This window comes from Bos grunniens, chromosome 21 (genome assembly GCF_055505025.1).
Source record: "Bos grunniens cultivar Pamir isolate PY7600 chromosome 21, Bosgru_T2T1.0, whole genome shotgun sequence".
Lineage (NCBI taxonomy): Eukaryota > Metazoa > Chordata > Mammalia > Artiodactyla > Bovidae > Bos > Bos grunniens.
Window position 1 is genome coordinate 70,482,177 of NC_141185.1, and position 25,116 is coordinate 70,507,292.

Genomic DNA, 25,116 nt, shown 5'->3' on the forward strand with positions numbered 1-25,116 from the left:
CTCTACAAGGTAGCATTTGGAAGATATTTTCTCCTGATTGTGGTTTTGATGAAGGAAGGGGGATCCTTCCAGGGCTTGAGAATGGATTCTTGTCTGACACTTGCAAACAAATTGTTTGAGAAGAGGAGTGCCGTCCAAGCGAGAGACTTCACTGGGAAGGGCTGTTGGGGCAGAAGACAGGAGGGTGAGGGAAACGGAGAGAACTGCTCTGCCACGTGGCTCACTGTCAAGGATTTATGGTCATTGGGTTAGTTTCTGGTTTGTCTCTTGCCAGTCATTCTGAATCAGGATCCTTCCTGGGGGCACACGCATCACTCAGCTGAAATTGATTCCAACGAGGAGGATCCTGGGAAGTTGGTAGGACCTCTAGACTGCAGTCTCCCATCTCTTTTTGACCTCTCCAGAATCCTGGTTGGTGGTAGCTTGTTAGTTCCTTGTTCCTTACCAGGACCTCCTATTGTAAGATGACTCCTGCAAGTGTTTTCTCTTCTCTGTTGCCTGGCAAGGGTGGATGGTCAGTGGTTCATTTAACAGTTTGTCTTTTGGTTCTCTTGAATAAGGTCCTTCACAGAGTAAATGTATAAAATTGTACAAGTCAGTGTTTTAAATAATTTATATTCCTAATTTGGTAAGTTGACTTTTTTGTTGTGTGTTATAACTCATCACCTGACCAAAGGTCATGTAGATCCTTTGTTGTTTTCTAAAATTGTATATTTTTTAAATTGAATTACAGTGTTAGTTGCAAAGTTTGTGTTTCTGTTCATTTCACTTTTTTTTTTAACAGATATTTATTTTTAGTTGATTGATTGCTGCTTTACAATATTGGTTTGATTTGTCATACATCCACATGAATTAACCATAGGTGTACGTGTGTCCCCTCACTCTTGAATATCCCTCCCACATCCCATCCATCCACACCTCTCTAGGTTATTATAGAGCCCCAGTTTGAGTTTCCTGAGTCATACAGCAAATCCCCACTGGTTGTCTGTTTACAAATGTTGGTGTACATGCATCCATGCTGCTCTCTCCATTCATCTCACCCTCTCCCTCTTGTTCCCTACCCTTGTTAGTAAGTCTGTTCTCTATGTCTGCATCTCCGTTGCTGCTATGTGAACAGATTCGTCAGACCCATCCTTTTCGATTCCATGTTTTTCTCTTTCTGACTGACTTCCCTGTTTAATACGCTCTAGGTTCATCCCCTTCATTAGAACTGACTCAAATTTGTTCCTTTTTATGGCTGCATTCCATACAGGCTCTGATCGTACTTTAGCCATGTTTTGAGGAGGGTCATGGAGCTATTCTGCTCCATTTCAGTTTGGGCTTCCAGTCTCAGTGCTCACAGCAGAGCTGCTTCTGGGTGAGCCTTCTGAGATCTGTGAGGGCAGGGCTGCCTGCTCTTCTCTGGCAGCCCACAGGGGGCGCCAAAACCCCCTCTGACCCGCGGGCGCAGGATGCTTTGCCTTCAGACTGGGCTCGGTGACCAGCTGGCGGCAGTTTTGTCTCCTCAGGGCCCTCAGGGCTCAGGCTTCTGGGTAACGGGGCTGCGTCCTGGCTGAGAGGAGCGGGGTTGCCTCAGTGCCTGCCAGCAGGGCGGCGCTGCAAGAGGGAAAAATGACGATAAAGTAAATGTTTCCTGTGTCCAGCTGAGCGCTGACTGGAGGGCCATCTCAGGACTCAGTGGGGGAAAGAGCTCCATGTGCAAAATGGCAGGTTTTCAGTTTTATTTCTGTCAGATGATCTAGAGGATGACCTTCACTGATGTTCTTCCGAATAGGTGGCCAGTTTTCCTGTCACTGTTTCTTAAGAAGACTGTCCTTTCCTCTTCTCTTGTTCCTGGTTTGATTTTCATGAACTGACCACGTACGTGTAGGTTCATTCCTGGGCTCTCTATTCTTTCCTGGAGTCCATGTGTCTGTGTTCCTGCCAGTTCCTCACTGTGGTGGTTACTACAGGTCTGTGATGTAGTTTGAAGTTGGAGAGGAAGATGTCTCCAGCTGTGTTCTTCTTTCTCAGAGTCTTCTTGGCCATTTAAGGTCCTGTTCAATATTAGGAGCCTAATATTTGGAATATTTCTATTTCTGTGAAAAAGGCCATTGAATATTATTTTGTGATTGCAGTCAGTGTATTTGTTGATGGCTTTGGTTGGAATGGACATTTTAATTCCTCATTGTTCCAGTGCATGGGCGTGAAATAGTTTTCTGTTTATTTGTGTTTTCTTTGGTTTCTTATCAGTGTTTTCTAGCTTTCTGACTACTGGTCTTTTATGTCCTTGATTAAGTTTGTTGCTAGATGTTTTATTCTTTTAGATGCAATTATAAGTGGGATTTTCTTAATTTTTGTTTCTGATTGTTATTAATTTATAGAAACACAAATGATTTTTGTATATTGACTGGGATTGTACGTTGTAGTATTTTATATGATTGTAAATTCATTGGAAGTTATTCAACTTTACTGAATGTAATCTAACAACTTTTTGTGAAGTTATGGGGAAACTTTTATTTGTAAAATCTGTTTCTCCTGCAATAGGTCATCCAGAGGACCCAAGGCATGGTGGTTACTAGTAGACTTCCCACAGTACTTCTTCATTCCATGTGGACTCCTTCAAGGGCAGTGAGCATCACAGCTTCCCTTGAACTTTGTCTGGGTAAGTCTTGACCTCTATAGGAAAGTTTCATGCCTTTCTAATCTGATTTTCTTTTACGATATTGACTTGTTTGTTTTGAGACATAATTTACTTTCTGGGAATTTGAACTGTACAGAAAACACCTAGCAATGGGAAAAAGTGCTCACATTTGCCACATCATCTGAAATACTCTATGTGTTTTATTCAAAATGGGTGCATGCTCCAGCAAAACCTGCACATAATCTCCAAAATCAGGAAAATATATCGTTTCTACAGTATAATGTAATCCACAGCCCCACTCATATTTCAGCAATTGTTCAATTGTATGAATATATCTTTTCTTCCCATCCTTTTTTTTTTTTTCTTTTTAAGAGTGTAACTGAAATTTTCAGTGATTTGGGCAAACTTGATGTATTTAAAGCAGACGTGAATATGGGATCTGTGTGGCCTTTTCTATATGGATGTTTTTCACTGAAAATGGTTTTAATGTTTATTCATGATACTTGGGGATCCACTGCAATTGGTGCAGGGGCATAAGCCTTATCTCGAGTGGATGGGGAAATCAGTGTCTTTGGCGTTGTGGCATGACCCACGAGCGTTCCTGTCAAGTTTCACTGTGAGACAGGCCTCCTCTTGAGGTGCAATGGGAATGTCGGGATTCCTTTCCAGACAAAGCAAAGGAATCGACCCTCATCTCGAGATGAGGAGGGGCAAAGGGGCTCAGATTGAGGTGTGCCGGGAAAATCGGTGTTCCTCTTGAGTGGGAATGGGTATGTCGGGAAACTTCCTGAGTTTCATAAAGGGTGTCGAGTACCGTTTTGAGTTTCAAAAGGGAACATGGGACTTCTCTTGAGATACTGCAGTGGGAAAGGGCCTCATCTCGCATTGAGGGGAGAATCCTGTGGTTTTCCTCGAGGCTTGGTTGGAAGTTTGGGGTTCCTATCAAGTTGCGACGTGGACCTCAGGGTCCCGCTCATATTACCTCAGAGAAGTCAGGTCTCATTTCAAGTTGTGACAGGCACCACGGGATTCCACACAAGTCACTGCAGGGGAAATAGGCCTTGTCTAGACTTGTGTCCAGAAACTCCGTGTTCCTCTCCAGTGGTGACAGGGATCTCGGGATTGCATTCAAGGTTCACCTGGGGAGTCAGGCCTCATCTGGAGTTGAAGCTAAGCACTATGCTCTCCTCTCCAGTTGCAACCAGTACTCCTGGAGCCCTTTGAGTGACCTAAAGGAAGTCAAGCCTCCTATGGAGCTTTGAGAGGGAACTAAGGATTGCTCTTTAGGCCCTGCAGGAAAAGAAGGGCCTCATCTGGCGATGACTGGGGAATCTCGTGGTTTTTCTTGAGTTGTGGTGAGAAGTTTGGGGTTTCTATCGAGTTATGACAGGGAAATCAGGGAACCTCTTGTGTTGCCCCAGGGAAGTCCAATCTCCCTTCGAGTTGCGAGGGGGAGCACGGGATTCTTCTCGAGTAACGGCAGGGGAATCGGGCCTCAATTTGCATTGAAGGGGGAATCTCGAGGTCTTTCCCGATTTACAGGAGGAAACTTTGGGTTCCCTCGAGTTGCGACGGTGACCTCAGGGAGCTTCTCATGGTGCCTGTGGAAAGTCAGGAATCCTTTCGAGTTGTGAGGGGCCTCTCGGGATTCCTCTGGGGTGGGTGCAATGGAAGAGGGCCTCATCTCCAGTTGAGGCAGGAACCTCAGGTTTCCTCTCCTGTTCTGACGTGAATCTCGGGGTGTGTCTGCAGTTTCAAACAGGGAGTCATGTCTCGACTTGTGTTGAGGCATGAAACTCTGCTTTTCTCTCGAGCTGTAAAAGAGGTTTCAGGCCTCCAGTCAAGTTGAATTGGGGGCCTAGGGCTTTTCTCAAATTTGTAACCAGGGTATCAGTCCTCCCTTCATGTTGTGAGTTGATGCTTGGGGTTCCATTCGAATCGGTGCAAGGGAATCAGGCCTTATCTCGAGTGGATAGGGAAATCCGTGTCTTTCGAATTGTGGCAAGACCACCGTGTTCCTCTCTAGTTTCAAGTTGAGACCAGCCTCCTCTTGAGGGGCGACGGGGACGTCGGCATTCCTCTCCAGATGAAGCAGGGGAATCGACCCTCATCTCAAGATGAGGAGGGGCAAAGGGGCTCAGATTGAGTTGGGCCGAGATAATCGGTGTTCCTCTTGAGTGAGGTATGTCAGGGAACTTCTTGAGTTGCATAAAGGGTGTTGAGTACCATTTCGAGCCTCAAGAGGGAACGTGGGAGTTCTCTCAAGATGCTGCAGTGGGAAAAGGCCTCATCTCGCTTTGAGGGGAGAATCTCCTGGGGTTTCCCGAGTTGTGGCAGGAAACTCAGGGTTCCTCTCGAGTTGTGACGTGGACTTCAAACCCGCTTGCGTTGCCTCAGGAAAGTCAATTCTCGATTCAAGTTGAGAGGGGCCTCTCGGGATTCCTCTCCAGCCGGTTCAGCGGTATATGGCCTCATCTCGGGTTGAGGCCAGAACCTCAGGGTTCCTCTCCAGTTCTGATATGGATCTTGGGATTCCTATGGAGTGTCAACAGGGGAGTCAGGCCTCGTCTTGTGTGGATACATGGAACTCCGCTTCCCTCTCGAGGTTTCAAAGAGGTGTCAGACTTCCTGTCGAGTGGACCTAGGGGTCTGGGGCTTTTTCTCGAGGTGCCACGGGGCTGTCACACCTCCCTTGTGTTCTGAGTCGATCCTCGGGGTTCCAGTCGAGTCAGTGCAGGGGAATCAGGCTTATCTGGAGTAATGGGAAATCGGGGTCTTTTCAAATTGAGGCACGTCTCCCGGGGATGCTCTCGAGTTTCAGGGTGAGACCAGCTTCATCTTGAGGGGCAACGGCAATGTTGGGATACCTTTCCCGACGAAGCAGAAGCATCGACCCTCATCTCGAGTTGAGGAGGGGGAAAACGGGGCTCTTCTTGAGTTGTGGCATGAAACTCGGTGTTCCTTGCGAGTGGGGACTGGTATCTCGGGGACCTTCCTGAGTTGTGTCAAGGGTGTCAAGTACCCTTTCACGTTTCAAGAGGGAACGTGGGGTTTCTCTCGAGACACTGCTCTGGAAAAGGGCCTCATTTTGAGTTGACTGGAGAATCTTGTGGTTTTTCTCGAGTTGCGGTGGGAAGCCTGGGGTTCCTCTCAAGTTGTGACAGGGACCTTAGGGACCCGCTCATGATTCCTCATCGAAATCAGGTCTCTTTTCGAGTTGCAAGGGGCACGTCATGATTCCTCTTGAGACACTGCCCGCGAATAGGCCGTGTCTAGATTTCAGTCGGGAAATTCAGTGTTCCTCTCTGGCTGCGACAGGGATCTCGGGCTTCCTATCAAGGTTCATTTAGGGAGTCAGGCCTCCTCTGGTGTTGAAGCATGGAACTCTGCATTCCTCTCGAGTTGTCAAAGTGGTGTCAGGCCTCCAGTGGAGTTCAGGTGGGGAATTTGGGCTTTTTCAAGAGGATAGAGAGGGCCGACAGGCCACCCATCCTGTCGTGAGAGGATACTCGATGTTCCGTTGGATCCGGTGCGGGGGAATCAGGACTTATCTGGAATATGGAGGAACTCAGCATCCTTTTTCCTTCCGGCAGGATCTGCGGGGTTCCACTCGAGACTCAATTGGTTACACAGGCCTCCTCTTGTGGTGCGAGGGGAAGTTGGGATTCCTCTTGAGTTGAAGCAGGGAATTGGCCCTCATCTCCAGATGAGGTGGGACACACAGGGCTCTTCTCCAGTTGTGGCGGGAAACTCGGCTTTCATCTTGAGTTGTGACGGAGATCTCTGGGCCCCCTAGAGTTGCATGAAGGGATTCAAGCCTCCTCTCGAGTTTTGAGAAGGAACTCGGGCTTGCTCTCGAGGCACTGCAGGAGAAAAGGGCCTCATCTCGCGTTGACGGGGGAATCTCGTGGTTTGTCTCGAGTTGCGGTGGGAGGCTTGGGATTCTTCTCCAGGTACCATGGGTAACTCAGGCAGCCTCTCGTGTTGCCTCTGGGAAGCAAGTCTCCATTCGAGTTGCGAGGGTAAGCGCCCGGGTGCTCTGGAGTCACGGCAGGGGAATCAGGCCTCAATTCGCAAGGAAGGGGGAATCTCAAGGTGTTTCTGAGTTGTGGCAGGAAGTATGCGTTCCCTCGAGTTGCCACAGGGACCTTAGGGAGCCTCTCATGTCATCTCTGGGAAGTCAGGAATCCTTTCAAGTTGTGAGGGGCCTCTCGGAATTCCTCTCGAGCTGGTGCAGGCGACTAGGGCCTTGTCTCGAGATGAGACAGGAAACTCAGGGTTCCTCTCCAGTTCTGACAGTGACCTCGGGGTCCCTATGGAGAGTCCACTGGGGAGTCAAACGTTGTCTCATGTTGGGGCGTGGAATTCCCCTTCCCACTCTAGTTGGAATAGGGGTGTCAGACCTCCTGTCGAGTTGAGGTAGGGATCATTTCTAGAGGTGCCACGGGGCTCTCAGTCATCCCGTTGTGTCGTGAGTTGATACTCAGGGTGACATTCGTGTCGTTGCAAGGGAATGAGGCCATATCTTGAGTGGATGAGGACATCGGGATTTTTTCGATCGGTGGCACGACCCCTGGAGTTCCTCTTGAGTTTCAAGGTGAGACCGGCCTCCTCCTGAAGTGCGATTTCAACGTCGGAATTCCTTTGCAGACAAAGCAAGGGAATGGGCCCTCATGTCGAGATGAGGAGGGGAAACCTGGGCTCTTCTTGAATTGTGGCGGGAAGCTCGGTGTTCCTCTCTAGTGGAGACGGGTGTGTTGGGGAACTTCTTGAGTTGCCTAAAGGGTGTCAAGTACCCTTTCAAGGCTCAAGAGGGAAGGTGGGATTTCTCTCGAGACGCTGCAGTGGAAAGGGGCCTCATCTCACGTTGAGGGGAGAATTTCCTGTGGTTTCTCGAGTCACAGCAGGAAACTTAGGGATCCTCTCGAGTTGTGACGGGGACCTCAAAACCTCTCATGTTGCCTCAGGAAAGTCATGTCTCCATTCGATTTGCGAGGGGCCTCTTGGGATTCCTCTCCAGTCGGTGCAGAGGCATATGGCCTCATCTCGAGTTGATACCAGAACCTTAGGGTTCCTCTCGAGTTCTGACATGGATCTCGGGGTTCCTATGGAGTCTCAACAGGGGAGTCAGGCCTCGTCTCGTGTGGACACATGGAACTCTGCTTCCCTCTTGAGGTTTCAAAGAGGTGTCAGGCTTCCTGTCGAGTGGAAATAGGGGTCTGGGGCTTTTTCTCAAGGTGCCATGGGGTGTCACACCTTCCTTCATGTTTTGAGTCGATCCTCGGGGTTCCAGTCGAGTCAGTGCAGGGGAATCAGGCTTATCTGGAGTGGCTGGGGAAATCGGGGTCTTTTTGAATTGAGGCATGACTCCCGGATATGAGCTCGAGTTTCAAGATGAGACCGGCCTCCTCTTGATGGGAAACGGCAACGTTGGGATTCCTTTCCTGACGAAGCAGGGGAATCAACCCTAATCTCTAGTTGAGGAGGGGGAAAATGGGGATCTTCTTGAGTTGTGGCATGAAACTCGGTGTTCCTCTCAAGTGGGGATGGGTATCTTGGGGACCTTCCTGAGTTGCATCAAGGGTGTCAAGTTCCCTTTCACGTTTCAAGAGGGATCGTGGGATTTTTCTCGAGACACTGCTCTGGAAAAGGGCCTCATCTGACATTGAGGGGAGAATCTCGTTGTTTTTCTCGAGTAGTGGCCAGAAACTTGGGCTTCCTCTCGAGTTGTGACGGGTACCTCAGGGACCCGCTCGTGTTGCATCATCAAAGTCAGGTCTCTTTTCGAGTTGTGAGGGGCACGTCGGGATTCTTCTCAAGCCGCTGCATGCGAATAGGGCCGTGTCTAGAGTTCAGTAGGGAAACTCAGTTTTTCTCTCTGGCAGCGACCGGGATCTCGGGCTTCCTATCAAGGTTCAACTAGGGAGTTAGGCCTTGTCTGGTGTTGAAGCACGGAACTCTGCATTCCTCTCGAGTTGTCAAAGGGGTGTCAGGCCTCCAGTCGAGTTCAGGCAGGGAATTTGGGCTTTTTCAATAGGATACGCAAGGCCAACAGGCCTCCCATCCTGTCGTGAGAGGATACTCGGTGTTCCATTGGAGCCGGTGCAGGGAAATCAGGACTTATCTGGTGCGGGGAGCGAGCTCCGCCCCTGGCAAAGGTCATGAGGAAGGAGGCTTGGCATACGCAAAGGCGGGATCAAGCCTCAGGAGTCTCCCTGGAAATTCTCGAGCAATCTACCCCCCAAACCAGAGTCTGCCTACTTTCTGCTTTGTGCTTTCACCTACACCTCTGACTTTACGGGGTGCTGTCCCCCACTACCTCTCTCTGAAAAAAGAGTTAGCTTACAGCTCCAGTTAATAATTCCTGGGTGTGACAGTGTTTCAACCTACAAACTCCCTTGGAAGTCCTCTAGCCTGCCTGAATAGGTTTTTCCGGCCACATGTGATTGCTCAGAGCCTCCAAACTGAGAGGCATGAGGTGTTCTAAACTGTCTAAATACAGATTCCTTTGAGCAGTTAAAAGATTGATTAGAAATTGTATTGGTGAAGGGATTTTCACTTGTTGGGCCAATGTTTGCTGCTAAGTTTCCATATCCCTTATCTGCTGTGTCCCTGGCAGTGTATTGATTAATATAATTGGTGTAAGTAGTAGCTTTAATGTTTGTAACCTGGGACCCTTGAGTTAATTCTTTTTCTTGTTATAGTCCACCACACCTTTGCTCTGTAGGAATGCAACTTTATCTAATGCTTTTTGGAGGCTGGCGCCTGACTTTAGAATAATCACCTTTAGAGAAAAAGGCCTCCGGGCCAGAAGATGATGCAAATCACCTAAACTTTTGCATATGATAAGTTTGCAGGAAGAAAGCCTGGCTTACTGCATGACTCTACCCCTTCCCCCATTATCCTCTATGCATAACTTAAGGTATAAAAACTACTTTGGAAACTAAAGTGCGGGGCCTTGTTCACCGAAACTTGGTCTCACCATGTCGTTCTTTCTCTTACCTTCTGGCTGAATTATTCAGCCTCTTTTCCCCACTGAATTTCCTCACTGAGCTATCCTCATTCTATTACTCTTTATATCCTTAATTAACGTTTAATTAAGCAATTGTTTCCTGATCCTCGCCGACGCCGTCCCCGCTTCGAATTCCCTGGATCCACTGGGGCTGGACCCAGGCAAGTGGCGCCCGAACAGGCTGATTCGAAGGTAGGTACCTCAGAAAAAGTGTTGAGAAAGTGTTGAATTGAAAAAGTGTTGAGAAAGTATTGAATTGAAAAAGTGTTGAGAAAGTGTTGAATTTACGGGACGGATAGGCCCCCACCCAGGGTGCCGCGGACCCCCCTGTAGGACAGACAGGGCGAGTAGTGGTGGGAAGTGTTAAAGGGGTTTGAGAGAAAACCCGGTTTTTATTGAAAGTGTTAAAGGGGTTTGAGAGAAAACCCGGTTTTTATTGAAAGTGTCAAAGGGGTTTGAGAGAAAACCCGGTTTCTAGAGTTAAAAGGCCAAAGAAAAGCCTGATCTTTTAAAAGCTAAAAGCTTTATCTTCTATTATACTTAATTTTCTGACATGGGTAACACTGAAACTAAGAATGGCAACTCTTTATACAAGTAATCTTGAAACTGTTAAAGAGGCTACTGTTAATTTAGATACTTGGGTGAAGGTAAAAAACAACTAAAAACCTATCCTATAAATATGATTTAAAATGTTCTGGACCCTCATCATGAGGCTGTGGGATAGCCTATGGGAGAGGCTATAGCGGTGGATGGTAGTGGGTCTCCACCTTCTGCGCAGATCATATTTTCTGCCATTGACGAAGGAAAAGAGGGAGACTGTGCTGTACCTCTGGAGGAAGGAGAGGGCTTACAGGACGCTGCAGCCGGGCGCCCGGGCGAACCCCCCTCCCCCTCTACACAAACCTTTAAAAATTTATCCAACAATTTCTGATTTAAGGTGACTACTCCACCTCTGCTTGCACCTCCCAGGGCCTAAGAATTCCCCAGTTTACATCCAAAGTCTCCCAGAGCATTGCCTAAAGCTGAAAAAGATAAAAAAGATTTCTTTTAAACAAAGGAGCTTTTAAAGAATACACAATATACAGAGCCTGCTCATTGCAGAAAAACCCCCTCAGGGGGGCCTCACCCAAGCAAAAAAAAGAAAAAGAAAAAGAAAAAAAAACTGAAAAAGAAAAAAGGAAAGAAAATCGAGAAAGATCTAAAGATAGAGAAAGAGCTAAAGAGTGAAAAGGAGAGGAACAGAGAAGGAAGGAATCAGGGAACGCAGCAAGATTGAGAAAGGAAGAAAGGAAGTTAGAAAAAGAGATACAGAGAGAAAAAGAAGGGAGGAGGGAAGAAAAAGAGAGAAAGAGGGTAAAGGGAAAGAAACGAAGGAAAGAGAAGGGTAGCAAAAAAAGCAAGGGGGAGAGAAAAGTGAGAAAGGCAGGAAGAGAAGGAGAGAGAGAGAGAGAGACAGTAAGAGACGCTGGGACCCCGCGCCCTGGCGAGCTCCCTCCCCTCTGCGCAAACCTTTAAAAAAAAAAAAAAAAAAAAACTTATCCACCACTTTCTGATTTAAGGCGATTGCTGCCGCCTCCGTTTGCGCCTTCCAGGGCCCAAGAGTTCCCCACTTTGCCCCCAAAGCCTCTCAAAGTGTTGCCTAAGCCTGAGGAAGATAAAAAGTTTTTTGAACAGTGGAGATTTTAAAACAGACTGCTTGCACAGTATGCAGTGCTCCTTGGAGAAAACCCCCTCGGGGGGGGGGGGGGGGGCGGTCTCACCCAGGCTAAGAAAAAAGCGGACCGGTAAGGGGATTTAGCAACAATTTTAATCCCTGACTTGCGGTTGCTCCGCCTGAGGGCATTGTAGGACTTGTGCTAGGATGTAGCTCGCTTTCTTTTCAAGGAATTTGGGTGGTGTATGGTGTAGTAGATTATGATTATATTGGAGAAATTAAAGTTTTGATCCCGCCGCCTACCAAAACTGTGCAAATTAATAAAGGTCAAAGAATAACACAGCTTTTGCTTTTACCTTATCAGACAAGAAAAAACTTGATTTCTCAAGCTAAGAGCCACAGAGTGTTTAGATCTAGTGATCTAGCCTTTTGGGTGCAGGAAATTACAGCTCCAAGGCCTTTAAAAGATCTTTTAATTCAAGAAAATAAAATGTCAGGGCTATTAGACACAGGAACAGACGTCTCTTAACATTGCTGGGAAAGACTGACCCAACTCCTGGCCAACACATACTACTGAAAATGAGTTGAGATTAGAAAAAGTGGTATGCGGGGTGGGAATGCTGTAGAGAAAAGGGTGAGGGAGAGTTTAAAACCTTGAAGAGTAGTGAGTTCCCCGTTGCTGGAAGTATTCAAGCAAAGATTAGATGGTTGCTTGTCATCTAAAAGGCTATAGACCAGATTTAGATTACAAAACGATAACTGGAGAAGCTTATAAACATGTTGTGCAACACCTCTTTACTTGCTTCTCATATTTAGGTCTGCCAAAAGTTTTAAAAACTGATAATGCCCCTTTGAAGCTGCGGAGAGATCGTTTACTAATTTTAAATGATTTCCAAAAATTATTAGGGGACATTAATTGGATACGCCCTCATTTAAAACTGACTACTGCAGATTTAAAGCCTTTGTTTAATTGCTTAAAAAGCGACCCTAATTCCAGTTCTAAGTTGACTAATGAGACAGAGTTGGCTCTTGTTAAAGTAGATGAGACTTTAAATGATCAGTTAATTAGGATTAATATTACCAAAAGATGAAATTAAATTATTCTTGCCATAAAACACACCTACAGGGTGATTGTGACAAAAAGGCCTATTGGTTCCATCTACCAGTGACCCCAAGAAATATAGTTTTATCTTATCCCCGCTTGGTGGCACAATTAATTATAAAAGGAGGAAAAAAAGAATGTGGAACTTTTTAGAAAAGAAGTAGCAAATATAGTAATTTCACTCAATAAGGATCAACTGCAAGTCTTTTACAAAGTAGTGATGATTGGCAAGTTGCCCTGATAGATTTCAGGGGTCAAATTTTGTTTCATTTGCCCTCAAGCCCCCACAGTAGTTAAAAGTTCAAAAATGTTAGATTGGCAGTTTGAGGATACCTGTGGAACTTTCCAAGCCTATGTAGTTCCTATGCTCCCCTTTACCCTATGGGGGAGGGACATGCTGTCTCAAATAGGAGATACTCAGAGAAGGGTTTTCTCAATTTCTTAGTTATCAACAGGAGGTACAATTAACAATACTTTATATATTGTTATAAATACGTAATATAAATATATTTGCCTAATTACAGTTTGCCTAATTAGATATGGGTATAAATAAAATATATAAAGGTGTACCTAATTCTATTTTTAGATCTATACTTAATTAATTTGTATATAAATTAGTATGTATACTATATATGCATATTATATATATACTGTATAATTAAATATATATTGCAGTAATATAATGTGTGTGGCTGATATTAATTGGTATAGATTGATGTGCTGTGATATATGTTCTGTATACTGTATAATTATATTATATATGTGTGACATGTATTATTACAGTACATTGGTTTGTGTTGGTTGGTATTAGCTGTGTATGTGTTATATTGCTGTAATATATATTAATTAACATTAATTATAAAGATTAATTCAAGTATATTATGTCAATAAGTCTATACTTGTTGCCATATATAAATACATTTTGCATTTAGGTATATCTGTATATCAAAATGAGATAAGGAGGTTATACATTTATTATTTAAATTTATAGAGACCTAAACTAAACATTAGACCTAAATTAACATATCTCTAAATTTATATTGTTAAAATGTAAATTTTAAAAATTAAATTGACAACTGCTTGATAATTCCTTTGCCATAAAACCCCCATAGGTGTAATTGGGGTAACCAGACAAAAAATTGGTTTTATAACAAAACGGCCCCCTAGAGTTGGGTCCATCTTCCCGCTCAAACTAAAAATGTAGTGGCTTCTTATCCGGGATTGATAGCTACTTTGATATTAAAGGAAAAAAGCGGAGCATTGAACTATTCGGCAAAGAGCCAGCAGAGATTGTAATTCCATATAATAAGGAACAACTTGATGCTCTTCTAATGTTTGATGAGGATTGGCAGATTGCCATAGGAAATTATTGTGGTCAATTTTTGCATCATTTACCCTCACATGTTTTGTTGAATTTTATGTCCAAACATCCAGTTACTTTTCCTGTCAGATGCTATTCTCCTATTCTAAATGCACAGATAACCTTTACTGACAGGCAGCAAACAGTAAAGCTCCATAGTTACTAAAAATCACCAAAAGGTTTTAGAAACACGGGAAACTTCACCTCAAAGAGCTGAAATAACAGCAGTCATAGAGGCTTTTGCTATGTTTGCAGATGAGGAATTTAACCTTTATTCGGATTCTCAGTATATTGTCAGGTTGTTTCCACACATTAAAACTGCGGTTTTGCCTGAAAGTAAAACTACCATATTTCACTTGTTAAGTAAATTACAGCAACAAATTGGAAAAGAAATAAAATATTTTTCATTGGACACATTCGGGCTCATTCCAGATTGCCCGGCCCTTAAAATGCCTTTAATGATTTGGCTAACTTGTTAACCAGAAATACAGTGGCTACTGTGATTGAGGAGGCCAGAGCCTCTCACTCACTTCATCATCAATATGCTACTGCTTTAAGATATCAATTCCAAATTCCCAGAGAGACTGCTCGAGAGATTGTGCGTTCTTGTCTACACTGCCCCACTGTTTATAATAGTCTACCTATGGGAGTTAATCCTCGCAGTCTCAAACCTAATGTACTCTGGCAAATGGATGTAACTCATGTCTCTTCATTTGGAAAACTGTCCTTTGTTCATGTAACTGTAGATACCTTTTCTCATTTTATTATTGCAACTGCTCATACCGGAGAGGCAGTTAAAGATGTAATACAACATCTCTTTACTTGTTTTTCATATTTGGGCCTACCAAAAGCCTTGAAAACTGACAATGCTCCTGCTTATACTTCTAAGTCTTTTCAGGAATTTTGTATAAAGTTTCAAATTAAACATAATACAGGCATCCCTTATAATCCCCAGGGACAAGCCATTGTGGAAAGAGCACATCAAACATTAAAAATCCAAATTCAAAAACTAAAAGAAGGGGAGTTTAAGTATAGCTGTCCCCATCAAATCTTGCAACATGCTCTTTTTGTAATAAATATTTGCTCTTTTCGTAATAAATATTCTAAATACTGATCTGGCTGGAACTACTGCAATGCTTCGTCATTGGTGCCTGGAGCAATTGAATGCAAAACCATTAGTTAAATGGAAGGACCTCCTCTCCGGACAATGGAAGGGTCCTGACCCATTATTAACTAGCGGTCGAGGATGTGCTTGCATTTTTCCACAGGATGCAGATTCTCCAATTTAGATCCAAGACAGGTTGATTCGCCATGTTGCAGACCCCCAGACATCCAGTTCCCCCATTGCTTCGATCACAAAAGAGGAGCCCGCCGGAAGGGGAGGCAAGATAAACATCGAGATCCTGGCACGACCGGCGGGGCTGCTGCAGCTCGAACTCCAACCAGAAAATAATTCTACTTTATTCTGTTTTGGCTTGTCTACCCTCTCCTTATGTTTTTCTCGATTCTGGAAAACTTAATGTACATGTGACTTTCACTGGTGGACCCAGTGCAGTGACTTGTGAACAATGCATGCTCTCATCTTGTTTAAACCCTCAATATAATGTTTGCTCTTTGGTAGTGTTACAATGTCCACCTTATCTTATGATGTAACCACTTATTGATATAACTATAGTCTTGCTGTGTTACAACAACTACAAGATTTAATGTGATCGTGACAATTTGTGGGTACTTATTTTAGCAATAGCAGCTTTAATAGCAGCAATTACGTCTGTTACTGTGGCAGCAATATCATTGACTCAACAAGTGCATACTGCCCAATATGTTGATGCTATGTCTAAAAATGTCTCTTTAACTCTAGCAACACAGGAAGTTATAGATAGAAAATTGGAGATGAGAGTAGACGCCTTAGAAGAGGCAATAATGCATATTGGGACTGAGTTCCAGGCTTTAAAAGTGAAAATGGCTCTGTCATGCCACGCTGATTACTGGTGGATATGCGTGACATCTTTAAAGGTAAACGAGACAGATTATGAATGGGAAAAAATCAAAAAACATATCTCAGGTGTTTGCAACAGCTCTGACATTGGTCTGGACTTAGGGAAATTTCATAATCAAGTACAGACCCTGGAACACTGTCGACTGGATTTTACCACCGCTGGAGCCGCTAATGACTTATTTCACACCTTCTCTAACTTTACTTCTGGAAAAAACATTCTGTCTAATATCTTTAGTTCTAATTTTTCTTCTCATAATCATTCTTCCTTGTATTGTCAGGATTCTTCGGCAGAACATTCAAAAGCTCGTGACTGAGCTGCATCTGGCTGTTTTAAGAAATAAAAAAGGGGGAGATGTGGGGAGCGAGCTCCGCCCCTGGCAAAGGTCATGAGGAAGGAGGCTTGGCATACGCAAAGGTGGGATCAAGCCTCAGGAGTCTCCCTGGAAATTCTCGAGCAATCTACCCCCCAAACCAGAGTCTGCCTACTTTCTGCTTTGTGCTTTCACCTACACCTCTGACTTTACGGGGTGCTGTCCCCCACTACCTCTCTCTGAAAAAAGAGTTAGCTTACAGCTCCAGTTAATAATTCCTGGGTGTGACAGTGTTTCAACCTACAAACTCCCTTGGAAGTCCTCTAGCCTGCCTGAATAGGTTTTTCCGGCCACATGTGATTGCTCAGAGCCTCCAAACTGAGAGGCATGAGGTGTTCTAAACTGTCTAAATACAGATTCCTTTGAGCAGTTAAAAGATTGATTAGAAATTGTATTGGTGAAGGGATTTTCACTTGTTGGGCCAATGTTTGCTGCTAAGTTTCCATATCCCTTATCTGCTGTGTCCCTGGCAGTGTATTGATTAATATAATTGGTGTAAGTAGTAGCTTTAATGTTTGTAACCTGGGACCCTTGAGTTAATTCTTTTTCTTGTTATAGTCCACCACACCTTTGCTCTGTAGGAATGCAACTTTATCTAATGCTTTTTGGAGGCTGGCGCCTGACTTTAGAATAATCACCTTTAGAGAAAAAGGCCTCCGGGCCAGAAGATGATGCAAATCACCTAAACTTTTGCATATGATAAGTTTGCAGGAAGAAAGCCTGGCTTACTGCATGACTCTACCCCTTCCCCCATTATCCTCTATGCATAACTTAAGGTATAAAAACTACTTTGGAAACTAAAGTGCGGGGCCTTGTTCACCGAAACTTGGTCTCACCATGTCGTTCTTTCTCTTACCTTCTGGCTGAATTATTCAGCCTCTTTTCCCCACTGAATTTCCTCACTGAGCTATCCTCATTCTATTACTCTTTATATCCTTAATTAACGTTTAATTAAGCAATTGTTTCCTGATCCTCGCCGACGCCGTCCCCGCTTCGAATTCCCTGGATCCACCGGGGCTGGACCCCAGCAATCTGGAGCTGAGGGGGAACTTGGTGTCCTTTTCCCTTGCGGCAGGATCCACGGGGTTCCACTCAAGACTCAGTTGCTGACACAGGCCTCCTCTTGTGGTATGAGGGCAAGTTGGGTTTCCTCTTGTGTTGAAGGAGGGAATGGGCCCTCATCTCCAGATTAGGTGGGACACGCGGGGCTCTTCTCGAGTTGTGGCGGGAAACTTGGCTTTCATCTCGAGTTGTGACTTGAATCTCTGGGCCCCCTTGAGTTGCGTGAAGGGAGTGAAGCCTCCTCTCGAGTTTTGACAGGAACTCGGGATTGCTCTCGAGGTGCTGCAGGAGAAAAGGGCCTCATCTCGCGTTGACGGGGGAATCTTGTGGTTTCTCTCGAGTTGGGCAGGAGGCTTGGGATTCCTCTTCAAGTACCATGGGGAGCTCAGGCATCCTCTCGTGTTTCTTCAGGGAGTCAAGTTTCCATTTGAGTTGCGAGGGCGAGCGTGGGAGTGCTCTGGAGTCAAGGCAGGGTATCAGGTTTCAATTCGTATGGAAGGGGGAATCTCAAGGTGTTTCTCGAGTGCGGCAGGAAGTGTGCATTCCCTCGAGGTCCAACGGGGACCTGAGGGAGCCTCTCATGTTGTCTCTGGGAAGTCAGGAATCCTTTCCAGTCGTGAGGAGCCTCTGGGGATTCCTCTCGAGTTGGTGCAGGCAACTAGGGCCTCATTTCGAGTTGAGGTGTGATACTAAGGGTTCCTTCTCAGCTCTGACAGGGACCTCGGTGTCCCTATGGAGATTCCACTGAGGAGTCAGATGTGGTTGGGGCATGGAACTCCGGAGGAAAAGGGGTTTCAGGCCTCCTGTCAAGTTGAGGTTGGGATCAGGGGATATTTCTAGAGGCACCATGGGGCTCTCAGTCCTGCCTTCGTGTCGTGAGTTGAAACTCGGGGTAACATTCACGTCGTTGCATGGAATGAGGCCTTATCTCGTGCTGACGGGATCATTGGGGTCTATACGAACTGTGGCAGGGCCCCTGGAGTTCCTCTCGAGTTTCAAGGCCTCCTCCTGAGGTGCGACGGGAACGTCGGGATTCCTTTGAAGACGAAGAAGGGGATTGGACCCTCATCTCGAGATGTGGAGGGGAAACCGGGGCTTTTCTTCAGTTGTGGCGGGAAGTTGGTGTTCCTCTCGAGTGGAGACAGGTATGTCGGGGAACTTATTGAGTTGCCTAAAGGGTGTCAAGTACCCTTTTGAGGCTCAAGAGTGAAGGTGGGATTTCTCTCGAGATGCTGCAGTGGAAAGGGGCCTCATCTCGCCTTGAAGGGAGAATCTCCTGGGGTTTCTCGAGTTGCGGAGGAACCTTGGGGTTCCTCTCGAGTTGCCACGTGGACCTCAAACCCACTTGTGTTGCCTCAGGAAAGTCAAGTCTCCATTTGAGTTGTGAGGGGCCTCTCGGGATTCCTCTTCATTCGGTGCAGGGGCATAGGGCCTCATCTCGAGTTGAAGCCAGAACCTCAGGGTTCCTCTCCAGTTCTGGCATGGATCTCAGGATTCTTATGGAGTTTCAACATGGGAGTCAGGGCTCTTCTCATGTGGAGACATGGAACTCCACTTCCCTCTCGAGGTTTCAAAGAGGTGTCAGGCTTCCTGTCGAGTGGACCTAGGGGTCTGGGGCTTTTTCTCGAGGTGCCACGGGGCTGTCACACCTCCCTTGTGTTCTGAGTCGATCCTCGGGGTTCCAGTCGAGTCAGTGCAGGGGAATCAGGCTTATCTGGAGTGGCTGGGGAAATCGGGGTCTTTTCGAATTGAGGCATGACTCCCGGGGATGTGCTCGAGTTTCAAGGTGAGACTGGCCTCCTCTTGATGGGAAACGGCAATGCCGGGATTCCTTTCCCGATGAAGCAGGGGTATCGACCCTCATCTCTAGTTGAGGAGGAGGAAAACGGAGTCTTCTTGAGTTGTGGTGTGAAACTCGGTGTTCCTCTCGAGTGGGGATGGGTATCTCAGGGACCTTCCTGAGTTGCATCAAGGGTGTCAAGTTCCCTTTTGCGTTTCAAGAGGGATCGTGGGATTTTTCTCGAGACACTGCTCTGGAAAAGGGCCTCATCTTGCGTTGAGGGGAATCTCGTGGTTTTTCTCGAGTTGAGGCGGGAAGCATCGGGTTCCTCTCGAGTTGCAACAGGGACCTCAGGGAGCCGCTCGTGTTGCTTCAGCGAAGTCAGGTCTCTTTGGAGTTGCGAGGGGCACGTCAGGATTACTCTCAAGTTGCTGCCCGCCAATAGGGCTGTGTCTAGAGTTCAGTCGGGAAACTCAGTGTTCCTCTATGGTGGCAACAGGGATCTCGGGCTTCCTATCAAGGTTCAACTAGGGAGTCCGGCCTCGTCTGGTGTTGAAGCATGGAACTCTGCATTCCTCTCGGGTTGTCAAAGGGGTGCCAGGCCTCCGGTCGAGCTCAGGCGGGGAATTTGGGCTTTTTCAATAGGATAGGCAGGGCCAACAGGTCTCCCATCCTGTCGTGAGCGGAGATTCGGTGTTCCATTGGAGCCGGTGCAGGGGAATCAGGACTTATCTGGAACTGAGGGGAACTTGGCATCTTTTTCCTTGCAGCAGGATCCACGGGGTTCCACTCAAGACTCAGTTGCTGACACAGGCCTCCTCTTGTGGTGCGAGGGGAAGTTGGGATTCCTCTTGTGTTGAAGCAGGGAATGGGCCCTCATCTCCAGATGAGATGGGACACACGGGGCTCTTCTCGAGTTTTGGTGGGAAACTCGGTTTTCATCGCGAGTTGTGACAGGAATCTCTGGGCCCCCTTGAGTTGCATGAAGGGAGTCAAACCTCCTCTAGAGTTTTGAGAGGGAATTCGGGATTGCTCTCGAGGTGATGCAGGAAAAAAGGGCCTCATCTCGCATTGGTTGGAGAATCTCATGGTGTGTCTCAAGTTGCAGCAGGAGGCTTGGGATTCCTCTCCATGTACAATGGGGAACTCAGGCAGCCTCTTGTGTTGCCTCAGGGAAGTCAAGTCTGCATTCGAGTTGCAAGGGCAAGCGCAGAAGTGCTCTGGAGTCATGGCAGGGGAATCAGGCCTCAATTCACATGGAAGAGTGAATCCCAAGGTGTTTCTCGAATTGCGGCAGGAAGTGTGGGTTCCCGCGAGTTGCCATGGGGACCTGAGGGAGCCTCTCATGTTGTCTCTGGGAAATCAGGAATCCTTTCGAGTTGTGAGTTGCCTCTCGTGATTCCTCTTGAGTTGGTGCAGGCGACTAGGGCCTCATCTCGATTTGAGGCGGGAAACTCAGGGTTCCTCTCCAGCTCTGACAGGGATCTCGAGGTCCCTATGGAGATTCCACTGGGAGTCAGACATCTTTTCTTGTTGGGACATGGAATTCCGCTTCCCGCTCGAGGTGGAAAAGAGGTGTCAGGCCACCTGTAGAGTTGAGGTAGGGATCAGGGTCTATTTTTAGAGTTGCCACGGGGTTCACAGTCCTCCCTTCCTGTCGTGAGTTGATACTCTGGGTGACATTCAAGTCATTGCAGGGGAATGAGGCCTTATGTCGAGTGGATGGGGACATCGGGGTCTTTTTGAATGGCAGCATGACCCCTGGAGTTCCTCTGGAGTTTCAAGGTGAGACTGGCCTCCTCCTGAGTTGCGACGGGAACATCGGGATTCCTTTGCAGACGAAGCAGGGGAATGGACCCTCATCTTGTGATGAGGAGGGGAAACCGGGGCTCTTCCTGAGTTGTGGCGGGAAGCTCAGTGTTCCTCTCGAGTGGACATGTGTTTGTTGGGGGAACTTCTTGCGTTGCCTAAAGCATGTCAAGTGCCCTTCAGGGGCTCAAGAGGGAAGGTGGGATTTCTCTTGAGATGCTGCAGTGGAAAGGGGCCTCATCTCACGTTGAGGGGAGAATATCCTGGGGTTTCTTGAGTTGCGGCAGAAATCTTGGGATTCCTCTCGAGTTGCGAAGGAGACCTGAAACCCACTCGTGTTGCCTTAGGAAAGTCAAGTGTCCATTAGAGTTGCAAGGGGCCTCTCGGGATTCCTCTCCAGTTGGTGCAGGAGCATAGTGCCTCATCTCAAGTTGAGGCCAGAACCTCAGGGTTCCTCTCCAATTATGACATCGAACTAGGGTTTCAGTGGAGTTTGAACTGGGGAGGCAGGCCTCGTCTTGTGTTGAGGCATGGAATTTGGCTTGCCTCTCGAGTTGGGAATGGGGTGTCAAGCCTCTTGTCAAGTTGGATTTGTAACCTGCAGCTTTTTATGGAGGATGCAACCGGGGTGTCAGTGCCCCTTGGTGTTGCGACTCAGTACTCGGGGTTCCATTTGAATCAGGCCTTATCTCGAGTGGATGGGGAAATGGGTGTCTTTGGGATTGTGACAGAACCCACGAGGTTTCCTGTCGAATGTCAAGGTGAGACCGGCCTCCTCTTGAGTTGCGACGGGAACGTCGGGATTCCTATCCAGACAAATCAGGGCAATCGACCCTCATCTCAAGACGAGGAGGGGCAAAGGGGCTCAGATTGAGGAGTGTCGGGAAACTCTGTGTTCCTCTCAAGTGGGGACGGGTATGTCGGGGAACTTCTTGAGTTTCTAAAAGGGTGTGGAGTACCGTTTTGAGTTTCAAGAGGGAACGTGGGATTTCTCTCGAGACGCTGCATTGGGAAAGGGCCTCATCTCGCATTGAGGGGAGAATCCCATGGTTTTCCTCGAGGTTTGGCAGGAAGTTTGGGGTTCCTCTCGTGTTGCAATGTGGACCTCAGGGTCCCACTTGTATTGCCTCAGGGAAGTCAGGTCTCATTTCGAGTTGTAACGGGCACCTCGGGATTCCTCACAAGTCACTGCAGGGTAAATATTCCTCAGATAGACTTGTGTCCATAAACTCCGTGTACCTCTCCAATGGGGACAGGGATCTCCAGGTTGCATTCAAGGTTCCCCTGGGGAGTCAAGCCTCGTCTCTATTTGAAGCAAAGAACTCTACTCTCGAGTTACAACGGGTATTTCCTGGAGCCGTTTAAGTGGCCTTAAAGGAGTCAAGACCCTTATGGAGTTTTCAGAGGGAACTCAGGATTGCTCTCTAGGCGCTCCAAGAAAGAACGGCTTCATCTCGCGATGATGGGGCAATCTCGTGCTTTTTCTCGAGTTCTGGTGGGAAGCTTGGGGTTTCTCTCGAGATACGACTGGGAGCTAAGGGAGCCTCCCGTGTTGCCCCAGGGAAGTCCAGTCTCCATTAGATTTGAGATGGGGAGCGTGGGATTTCTCTCAAGTCACGGCAGGGGAATTGGGCCTCAATTCACGTTGAAGGGGGAATCTCAAGGTCTTTCTCGAGTTGCGGCAGGAAACTTTGGGGTCCCTAGAGTTGCCACGGTGACCTCAGGGAACTTCTCATGGTGTCCATGGGAAGTCAGGAATCCTTTCGAGTTGTGAGGGGCCTCTCAGGATTCCTGGTGTCTGTACAATGGAAGAGGGCCTCATCTCCTGTTCAGGCGGGAACCTCATGGTTCCTCTCCTGTTCTGACGTGGATCTCGGGGTGTTTCTGAAGTTTCAAATGGGAAGTCAGGTCTCAACTGTGTTCAGGCATGGAACTCTGCTTTTCTCTCCAGCTGTAAAAGAGGTTTCAGGCCTCCAGTCAAGTTGAATTGGGACCTGGGGCTTTTCTCGAATTTGGAACTGGGGTATCAGTCCTCCCTTCGTGTTGTGAGTTGATTCTCGGGATTCCATTCGCATCGGTGCAAGGGAATCAGGCCTTATCTTGATGGATGGGAAACTCCATGTCTCTCGAATTGTGGCAAGACCCGTGGGTTCCTCTCCAATTTCAGTTTGAGACTGGCCTCCTATTGAGGTGCTACAGGGACGTCTGCATTCCCTTTCAGACAAAGCAGGGGAATCGACCCTCACTTTGAGTTGAGGAGGGTAACAAGTGGCTCTTCTTGGGTTGTGGCGGGAAACTCAGCGTTCGTCTGGAGTGGGCATGGGTATCTTGGGAAGCTTCTGGGGTTTCATAAAGGGTGTCAAGTTCCCTTTCTACTTCCAAGGGGAACTTGGGATTTCTTGGGAAACACTGCACCATAAAAGGGCCTCATCTGAAGTAGAGGGGAGAATTCTGTGGTTTTTGTGGAGTTGTAGAGGGAAGCTCAGGGTTGCTCTCAGGTTGTGTGAGGGCCTGGGGGACCCACTTGTGTTTTCTCACGGAAGACAGATCTTTCGAGTTGCAAGGGGCACCTCGGTATTCCTCTTACGTCGCTGAAGGGATGAATAGGGCCTCATCTCGAGTTGAGGCGTGAATCTCAGGGTTCCTCTCCATTTCTGACATCAATCTCAGGGTTTCTGTGGAGTTTGAACAGGGGAGGCAGGCCTCGTCTTGTGTTGAGGCATGGAGCTCGGCTTCTCTCTCGAGTTGTGAATGGGGTGTCAGGCCTCCTGTTGAGTTGAATTTGGAACCTGTTGCTTTTTCTAGAGGATGCAACTGGGGTGTCAGTGCCCCTTTGTGTTGTGACTCAGTATTGGGGGTTCCATTTGAATCAGGCCTTATCTCAAGTGGATGGGGAAATCGGTGTCTTTGGGATTGTGGCATGATCCACGAGGTTTCCTGTCAAGTTTCAATATGAGACTGGCCTCCTTTTGATTTGCGATGGGATTGTTGGGCTTCCTTTCCAGACAAAGCAGGAGAATCAACCCTCATCTCGAGATGAGGAGGGGCCAAAGAGCTCAGAATGAAGTGTTCCTGGGAACTTGGTATTCCTCTCAAGTGGGGACACGTATGTCAGGAAACTACTTGAACTGCATAAAGGTGTCGAGTACCGATTCGAATTTCAAGAGGGTACATGGGATTGCTCTTGAGACACTGGAGTGGAAAAGGGCCTCATCTCACTTTGAGCGGGAAATCCCGTGGTTTTCCTTGAGGTTTGGCAGGAAGTTTGGGGTTCCTCTCATGTTGTGACGTGGACCTCAGGGTCCTGCTCTTGTTGCCTCAGGGAAGTCAGGTCTCATTTCATGTTGTGACAGGCACTTCTGGATTTCTCGCAAGTCACTGCAGGTGAAATAGGCCTCAGATAGACTTGTGTCCAGAAACTCTGTGTTCCTCTCTAGTGGTGACAGGGATCTCTGGGTTGCGTTCAAGGTTCACCTGGGAAGTCAGGCCTTGTCTCGAGTTGAAAGATGGAACTCTGCTCTCCTCTCGAGTTGCAACAGGCATCTCCTGGAGCGGGGGAGTCAAGCCTCCTATGGAGTTTTGAGAGGGAACTTGGGATTGCTCTCTAGGCTCTGCAGGAAAAGAATGGCCTCATCTCGCGGTGACGGAGGAATCTCGTGGTTTTTCTCGAGTTATGGCGGGAAGTTTGGGGTTTCTCTTGAGTTACGACGGGGAACTCAGGGAGCCTCCCATGTTGCCCAAGAGAAGTCAAGTCTCCATTCTAGTTGCGATGGGGAGCGTGGGATTGCTCTCGAGTCATGGTAGGAGAATCAGGCCTCAATTCGCATAGAAGGGGGAATCTCAAGATCTTTCTCGAGTTGCAGCAGGAAACTTTGAGGTCCCTCGAGTTTCCACGGTGACCTCAGGGAACATCTAATGGTGCCTATGGGAAGTCAGGTATCCTTTTGAGTTGTAAGGGGCCTCTTAGGATTCCTCTGGGGTCAGTGCAATGGAAGAGGGCCTCATCTCCAGTTTAGGCGGGAACCTCAGGGTTCCTCTCCTGTTCTGACATGGATCTTGGGGTATGTCTTCCATTTCAAACAGGGAGTCAGGTCTCGAATTGTGTTAAGGCATGGAACTCTGCTTTCCTCTCGAGCTGTAAAAGAGGTTTCAGGCCTCCAGTCGAGTTGAATTGGGGATCTGGGGCTTTTCTCGAATTTGCAAACGGTATCAGGCCTCCCTTCTTGTTGTGAGTTGATTCTCGGGGTTCCATTTGAATCAGTGCAAGGGAATCAGGCCTTATCTCGAGTGAATAGGGAACTCTGTGTCTCTCAATTTGTGGCAAGACCGCTGGGTTCCTTTCCA

The 25,116-nt window shown here is 47.2% G+C and overlaps 1 protein-coding gene across 15 annotated transcripts in view; it reads left to right on the plus strand.

Moving 5' to 3' along the window:
* Positions 1 to 25,116, plus strand: part of LOC147349969 (coiled-coil domain-containing protein 3-like) — an 83,224-nt gene that overhangs the window by 16,656 nt on the left and 41,452 nt on the right. For 12 of the 15 annotated variants that reach the window (XR_015150626.1, XM_086365432.1, XM_086365436.1 and 9 more), the window contains one exon: positions 2,527 to 2,644. Coding sequence is in view for 10 of the 15 variants with exons in the window: in XM_086365429.1 (XP_086221555.1) it covers positions 2,527 to 2,614 (88 nt within the window). In the remaining 5 variants the exon portion in view is untranslated. Of the gene's footprint in view, positions 1 to 2,526; positions 2,645 to 9,584; positions 9,828 to 25,116 lie in introns of those variants that run through there. The other 3 variants (XR_015150625.1, XR_015150624.1, XR_015150628.1) reach the window with 1 other exon arrangement.